Raw genomic sequence first — 8,565 nt, 5'->3', positions numbered from 1 at the left:
TTCTTTACTTGCATGCCTTGGATACTTGCGATATCAGTGTTTTAATGAAATAACGTGAAAAGCAATTAGCCAAAAGAACGTGGAGATACTGTATAATCTGACTGACTCTTACAAAATATGATTTGTTTGTTTGTTGTTTAACGCCGCACTCAGCAATGTTCCAGCTATATTACGGCGGTCTGTAAATACATGAGTCTAGGGTCAGGCAATCCAGTGATTGACATCATAAGCATCGATCTACGACATTGGGATTCGAGGAAACGCGAGGAACGTCGATTCGTAATTATTACGTATTACATTGAATAGAATGTGTTCATGTTTGTATCAATCTTGCTTCGGATTTTAAACGTTATGGCTGGAATACAGTATTCCGCCTGTTAAGTGTTCCGAACACAAGTGATACATTGTATATCTATAAGAGATACTTGTACAATGAAATCCCGTTATTCCGGACGGTGCAGTGTCCAGTCAATTAGCTCGGGTTGACACGTGTCCAGATTAACGGTTGTTTATAACGGAATAATGTGTGTGTGCAGGCATGACGTGACCCGTGAAGACCCGAGGTAGAATAGTTCTTCAGCAACCCATTCTTGCCGTAAAAGGCGATATGCTTGTCGTTAAAGGCGACTAACGGGGTCGGGTTTTCAGACTGGCTGACTTGGTTGATGCATGTATCTCAATAGCGTAGATCGATGCTCATGATGACAATCACTGGATTGTCTGGTCCATACTCGATGCGCCTGAACAAAATTCATTTTGGTAATTAGCCTAGGATTATTATTCATGTTGTTATTGCAAAATCATTGTGTAATTCCATTTGGAGGTTTCCATTTGGAGGTTACGGGTTCTCTAGTCGTCCAATGAGGACGTTGGAACCCCAGATACTGTTAAAACCAACCACTCAGTCACTCGCTCGTACTATGTTAGATGGTTTCTCTCTCTCTCTCTCTCTCTCTCTCTCTCTCTCTCTCTCTCTCTCTGAAGCCCTTTTCTGGCCGTGATATTGCTGGAATATTGCTAAAAGCGGCATAAAACCAAACTCACTCACTCACTCACTGAAATAGCTGGACACTGTTTTTTGTACACTCATAATTTGCAGAATCCATAATGAACACAGCTCCACCTTTATCGGCCTTTTTGATAACAATAGAATTATTGTTAATTCCCGCTGGTGCTTCTCTCTCCTCAAACGAGAAATTGTGTTTTACTCTGAAAGGATAATTTAATGGACATTTCTCGATATTATTCGTAAATTCATCATACATCATATATAAATTCAGTATAATAAATAAGTTGTTGGACATTGAAAGAGGTCACTGGTCTCTACATTGTCTACATTTCACAACTTTTGAGGTAGATTTGAGCGTGCTCCTTTTACTAAGATTTCAAAGAACCGTGACGTCAGGGGAGCGGTGGGGTTGCCTATTATTTAAAAAGACCCGCGTTCGATTCCCCACATGGGTACAATCTGGGTACCATCTGTTCCCGTATTTAGAATAAGCACACCCTTTCGCGAACACATGGTATCGTCACTGTTTGATAGTGATTTATAAACACATGCTCATGAAATAGTCGGAATCGTACATTCGACTCTGCTTTTGGTACTACTAGATATTTCTTAAGAACATGAATACAGAGACAAAACATAAGCGAGCTGGTGAATGTTTGTGTGAGAGAAATCGATGAGTTGGGTACGTCATTCTCGTTCCATTTCTGGGGGCACGGTGGCCCAGTCGTCTAAGGCGCCGCAATTCGCTGAGCAGAGTTGCGTCCCTTGGGCAAGCCAGAAACCTATGATTGTGGGTTCGAATCCCGTTTCGCCCCGATTATGTTTCTAGGTTTGTCAGCACCATACCCGTGCTCGTGGGTTTCACCGAAGTGGTAAACGTCTGAGACCTGCATCACTTCGGGCATTCCTCCCACATTAAGCTGACACGCCGTGATATCACTGGAATACTGTCAAAAGCGGCGTTAAACCCAACTCACTCACTCCCTCATTCCATTTCAGTATATGCAGACATAGCACGGAGAGTCAGCAACGCGCTACTCAATAAGTGTTTTTCGTTAACGAATCTAGACATCTGATTGGACACTCGCTGACTGGAAGGCCTGAGTCGTGACGTCATAATGTTTGATGTGTACCTTTTGAAAAACGTCCATCATACAACATACTTATCTTCAACATACATTATCTGTTTTACTGCGATTTCCCATGATGTTACTTCTGCTATTTCTATAATACTACATAGCCAATTGGCAAAATACATTTGACTTGACTGTAGAACATGCATGTATATATTAATCGTTCGCCAGTTCAACACATAAGCAGTAAACTACAGTTATAACGAACAAAAAGGGACCACTAACCCTAGTTCGTAATAACCGCAGTTCGTTATAAGCATATATACCACAAATGGCCCGGACTAAGAAATAAGTTTGTTTTATCGGTCAGTTCGTTATAAGAGTGTTTGTTATAAACGTCGTTTACTGTACTCGTACTTTATTTCATTCTTCCAATACAAAAACAATCACTGACTATCTTAGCGTTGCTACGGCTGAAATTACTGATTTCCACTCACTCGGGATTTGGCTCGGATACCATGGCGTTTTTGTTCGGATCATTTTGCAATTTGGGTTTGAATCTTTTTTTAAGATTTGAATCGGATTCTGCAGGAACGTTTCTACCTTAGAGCAGTTAGGGGTCGGACCCTTCCGCGCTTTGGGACCTACAGACATGCAACAATCGGCTCCAACTCCAATCAGCCAATATCGATATGATGTTGCGGAGAGTGTAATCTGTTTCGGCCTATATTCGAGATGTTAGCGTTGATGTTGTACGTTGAAGAGTACGATATCGAGTTCATGGACAATCTTAGCGATATTTGCCAAAGCACAATTGCAGGTATCCAGAGTATTTTAAATTAAACACGTGCTTGTCATGTGACTTATAAACTAAGGAGATGAAGATAGTATAGAGAGTAATGAGTTTTGTTATGTTATTAAAAACTGAAAGAACTGTTGTTGAATGTGATAATGTCTATTTAACCATCACGCATTTCTGCTACAGTTTGTTAAAAATAATCTGTGGCTTGGTAATTTTATGTAAAAATAAACTGGTTTAATGAAGTCTTAGGTAAAAAATGAATTTGCAACCACATGAGCATGACCTCTTCCGCGTTTGAAAGGTACATTTGTGCCGAAAAAAAAAGAGGAAATTTATTTATTTTCAAGATAAGATGTCTGAGATACCCACAAGCACTTGTGTTTTATGCGAATTTCGTTTTTATCGAAGTATATATTGAAAACTACAACAACGTAAAAGTATTAAATAAAGCATTTCCCTCATCGCCGTGCGGATAATTTTAAATCTAGCCGGTCCTTGCTTTGCTTTAGAGGTTCCGAATTCAGCCATTCCTACTTTTCACATTTTAGGTTTTTATCTTCAAATAGAGTTATTTTATATACTAACTCCACTATCTAGTCCCTGGTGTCATCTCTCATTCGCTGACCCGTATATACAAGGTCACCAGTGAAGAGATCCGTGAAGATTCCGGGGTAGAACAGGTCTTCAGCAACCCATGCTTGCCGTAAAAGGCGACAATGCTTGTCGTAAAAGGCGACTATGCTTGTCGTAAAAGGCGACTTACGGGATTGGGTGGTCAGGCTCGCTGATTTGGTTGATCCATGTCATCGATCCCAATTGCGTGGATCGATGCTCATGATGTCAATCACTGGATTGTCTGGTCCAGACTCGATAAATTACAGACCGCCGTCATATAGCTGGAATACTGTTGAGTGTGGCGTTAAACAACAAACCACCAAACCACCACCATATTCACAAGATGTTATACCTGATGTACTGTCATCCTTATGATAACTTATATGGAATAAACAACACTATACTATAATACTAATACTGGAACGTACAGCATCTGTCTACATTATTTTACAGACCGCCGTCAAATAGCTGGAATACTGCTGATTGCGGCGTTAAACAACAAACCAACCCAACCCAACCCAAATTTCATTCGCTGTTTGTAAAAGACAGATTGGTCACCTTGCCAAAGTTTCAATCTGGAATTCATAATAAACATGTTTGTGTGGCCTAACGTCATGATCACTCGATGTAACATTTTCCGTGGTTGTATAGCCTCTCAGGCGATAGAAACCTATAGAAGCGTGTGTGTGTGTGTGTGTGTGTGTGTGTGTGTGTGTGTGTGTGTGTGTGTTACCGATGTCTCACTGTGGAAGGGGTACATAATAGTCTAAGACTCAACAGGGTTACAGATACGGCGCCATGTTGACGAAAACGACAACTGCAAGGTTAAGGTTAAACAACAAACCAACCAACTGCGTCTTGACTTAGTGAACTTTTGTTGTACTATTTTCAGACCTGCCGTTATTCAGTAGAATTTGAATAATTGTTTGAGTATGTCATATTCCAGGGTGATATTCAAGTGCAGTTTTGTTCACAAAGGATGATGAACATATGGATTATAAATTTATATGCTGCCGTATTGACCCATTCTGGTGCACCTTTCGCAAGACAAATGCAATACTGGTGCCGTTTCGAAGCAGTTCACGAACAGCCTACACCCACGCCTCAATTCGATTCAATCTTGATCCGTGTCATATCCACGCCATGTAAGTGAGTTTGGTTGAACGCGGCTTAGAACACTGTTTCACTTACATCACGGCGTGTCAGCTTGATGGGAGAAGAAAGTTCAAAGTGATGCAGGTCTCAGACGTTTACCCCTTTGGCTGAAAGCTACGATGCTGGTGGGTAAACGTAATATAATCGGGATCGATCCTGGATTTTAACATACATTCGTTTCCGACACGACTCTGTCGCGCAACTGTGGACAGATGACTTCGGCATCCTCGTCCCCTCAGGTTTTGGCTGAGCATGTCCTTCCTGTTTGATATTACCGCTGTGTGTGGCGCTTAGCTTTAGTCTTAACAAGAAGACCACTGCACGATCACGGATATGTAATGAGCATGTGTTTATGAATCAGTTATTAGTAATATAATATTAAAATTAGATAATTAGTAAATATATATTAGTCATATATCATATAGTGATGGTGGGATTCAGCAACCCATGCTTGTCGTAAGAGGCGACTAACGGGTTCACTATGAATAGTAACAGTACATGACGTTTGCTGAACATTAAGTACATATTCACAAGAAGTCTTCAGCAACCCATGCTTGCCGTAAGAGATGACTATGCTTGTCGTAAAAGGCGACTAACGGGATCGGCTGGTCAGGCTCGCTGACTTGGTTGATGCATGTCATCGATCCCAAATGCGTGGATCGATGCTCATGATATTAATCACTGGATTGTCTGGTCCAGGCGTGAAGACCGGGGTAGAATAGGTCTTCAGCAACCCATGCTTGAAATGAAAGTCGACTATGCTTGTCGTGAGAGGCGACTTACGGGATCGAGTGGTCAGGCTCGCTGACTTGGTTGGTGCATCTCATCAATCCCAATTGCGTGGATCGATGCTCACGAGTCCAGTGTCGTTAATTTACAGACCGCCGTCATATAGCTGGAATATTCCGGCGTTAAAGAACAAACAACACTAAAAAAACATATAGCGAAGGTACAAGAAAAAAAGAGTTGAGAGGATGCTACCTCGTATGTTGTAACGTCTACAGAGACATATATACAAAGGCAATAATCTTTTTACCAGTCACAGAGTACCAAATTTGCCAGGTCTTGATTGTCTGGAATTTTGCTTAACTTGAAGGGACAATTGGACAATTGAAGTCACCCTTCCTGTCACATCTGAAGTCTTGTGGATAGTGTTTTGGTAAAATACACCAATTAGTTGTATGAATTATATTTCTTTGTAATTGTTTACAGGGTCACAATCTGATCACCACAATGGCATCGACAACGTTCAACTTTACCGACTCCACAACGTCATCAACGACGGAGGCCACTGATGCCAGCAACTGGAAAGTTATTGATAACGTAGCGTACAACATCGAGACGTATTACCTGTGGGTCATCCTTTTCCTGGGGTTTCCTGGCAACAGTGCAACGATCATCACAATCATCAAGATGTCTCCAACAAGGTCTCTCACCGTCTACATTGCCCTCCTCGCCATCGTCGACAACCTCGCCATCGTCATCAAGCTTCTCATATTTGTTCTGACAGATCATGGAGTTGACATCGGTTCATTTGGATGTAAATTTCTTGGTTTTTGTGGAAACTTTCTCATCACCCTTGGCAACTGGATTCTTGTAGCTTTGTCCGTGGAAAGATTCGCTGCAGTGTGGTACCCTTTGAAACTTGGTCAGAATTGGACTTTCAAAAAGTCTTTGATTGTTGTCGGAGGAATAACGGTTCCTTTGATAGCTCTTTTTCTTCATTTGTTTTGGACGACTGATTACGTCCCCGCGGAGCCACCCAACGCAGCTTACTGTGGCGTACATGCAGAATACGTTGGGTTCATCACGGAATGTTGGTACTGGATTAATGTCGCGATCTATGCCATCCTACCCTTTGCTTTACTCTTGCTCTTCAACAGTCTCATCGTTGCAGGGATTGTGATGTCTAGAAGGGTAAGCAGGTATCTAAACCGAAGTAAGGCCAAGGATAATGGCCATTTTACGTCGTATCGGCAACGTCAAATTACCGTCATGCTAGTGACGTCGGCGTTTGTAATGATCCTCCTCACTACTCCTCGTTGCGTCTTTCTCATCCTCTCAACGTCCTTGACCGCCCCCATGACCACGACGAAAGGAGCCATTGTGTACCTTCTGGACACTCTCGCTTACGTCATGTGCGATTCTACCCACGCCGTGAACTTTTATCTGTACTCGTTCAGCGCAAGGCGGTTCAGGAAGCAGTTTCGCGACGTCCTCTTTTGTCGAGAACGAAAACGAGGTCAATCTGGTGCCCAGTACGTTACGTTGACGTCTCGCATGTCAATACGATTTAACACTGCTTTGATATGGGATTCCGTTGAACGACCGCTGGTCAGATATCGCAGTCAAGAGAAGTGAGCAGTCGTGTGTTGTCATGTTAGAAACTGACCTATATTTTGTCTATTGAACTATGTCAAAATAACATTATTTTTTCACGAATGGTCATTACAGATCAAATATTTTGAGTGGTAAAGGTTCACCGCACTTGGAAATATTTTCCATTTAAACATAACCTCGTTGTCACTTTCATTTATAAATATAAATCCCTTTAAACAAAATAAATATGAAATATTGTGGCAAGTGTTGAAACGTTCATTGTAAATATGTCACCACAATACGGATGGGTTAGTGAGTGAGTTGGGTTTAACGCCGCTTTTAACAGTATTACAGTTATATCACGGCGTGTCAGCTTAATGTGGGAGGAAAGCCCGAAGTGATGCAGGTCTCAGACGTTTACCACTTCGGTGAAATTAAACCCACGAGCACGGGTATGGTGCTGACAAACCTAGAAACACAATCGGTGCGCATCGGGATTCGAACCCACAATCATAGGTTTCTGGCGCGTCCGAAGGCACGCAACTCTGCACAGCGAATCGCGGCGTCTTAGACGACTGGGCCACCCGTGCCCCCCACCCCCCCAAAAAAAAAACGGATGAGGCGATATATTTTTTTGAATTTTGATAAAACTGAAGGACGTGGGTTCGACTACAATCTAAGATGTGAATACAATTATTTCAATATTCCCGCCGTTACCACTGCCATATAGTGAAACAGTCAGTGGATGAGCTTGGTTCGACACCGCTTTGAATAGTATTTCAGTTATATCACAGCCTGTCAAGTTCCCTGGGGATGATAATTATGTAGGCTTTAGACTTTGGTGCAACCCACAGACCCTGGTGTTGACAAACCTAGAAACAACATCAAGGATAACACTGGGATTCGAACCCACGATTATATGATTCTGGTCCGCCTAAGGGAAGCAAGTCTGCATATATAATTGTGACGCCTGTGACTACATGGGAACCACAGTCAACATATGGAAGATCTTAGTTTAATTAACAAATCATAGTAATGTCACTTCGATACATTAACAAAATGTCCAAGTTCCTCTTCAGAAACTGTGGATTGTAATTATTATTCGGATGCTATTATCTTCAATGCGAGTGAATTTATGAATGTATATGTATGCTATTTGCCATAGGAGGCTGCTGCCCAGCTTTATCACGATGGCTTATAAATAATCGTGTTATACAGAATCAAATCATCCACATCGTAGGTTACGATGACACGCAACCAGCTGAGCTGAGAACTCTGCCCCTTCTGTTTAATCGCACGAGGTAATGGGAAATCTTTTCAACAGAAAATCTCAACCGATATAACGTACAATGTGCTCCATCGGTGTTTAACCTTTGTATAGTTCACACTTGCAATAGAGAATAAACTAAAGACATTAATCGAAAAATGTATTGTGTAAACTTAAGGCTGCAACCTCGTGGGTGAGTAAGTGAATTGGACTTTAATGCAGCACTATTCGAGTATAACGGTGTGTCAGCTTAATGTGTGAGGGAAGCCCCCGAGCACGAGTATGGTGCTGACAAACTCGGAACATAATTAGAACGAACCGGGAT

General features: G+C 41.8%; 1 protein-coding gene across 1 annotated transcript; it reads left to right on the top strand.

Moving 5' to 3' along the window:
• Positions 1-5,887: 5,887 nt before the first annotated feature.
• On the top strand, positions 5,888-7,015 carry LOC124145429 (kiSS-1 receptor-like). Its single transcript, XM_046515192.2, has one exon. The coding sequence runs from the start codon at positions 5,888-5,890 to the stop codon at positions 7,013-7,015; it is 1,128 nt and encodes a 375-aa protein (XP_046371148.2).
• The last annotated feature ends 1,550 nt before the right edge of the window (positions 7,016-8,565 follow it).

This window comes from Haliotis rufescens, unplaced genomic scaffold, assembly GCF_023055435.1.
Source record: "Haliotis rufescens isolate VD_foot unplaced genomic scaffold, xgHalRufe1.0.p SCAF_10, whole genome shotgun sequence".
NCBI classification, from domain to species: Eukaryota; Metazoa; Mollusca; class Gastropoda; order Lepetellida; family Haliotidae; genus Haliotis; species Haliotis rufescens.
Note: the sequence above shows the minus strand (reverse complement) of the source record. Positions and strands in the feature narration are given on the sequence as shown.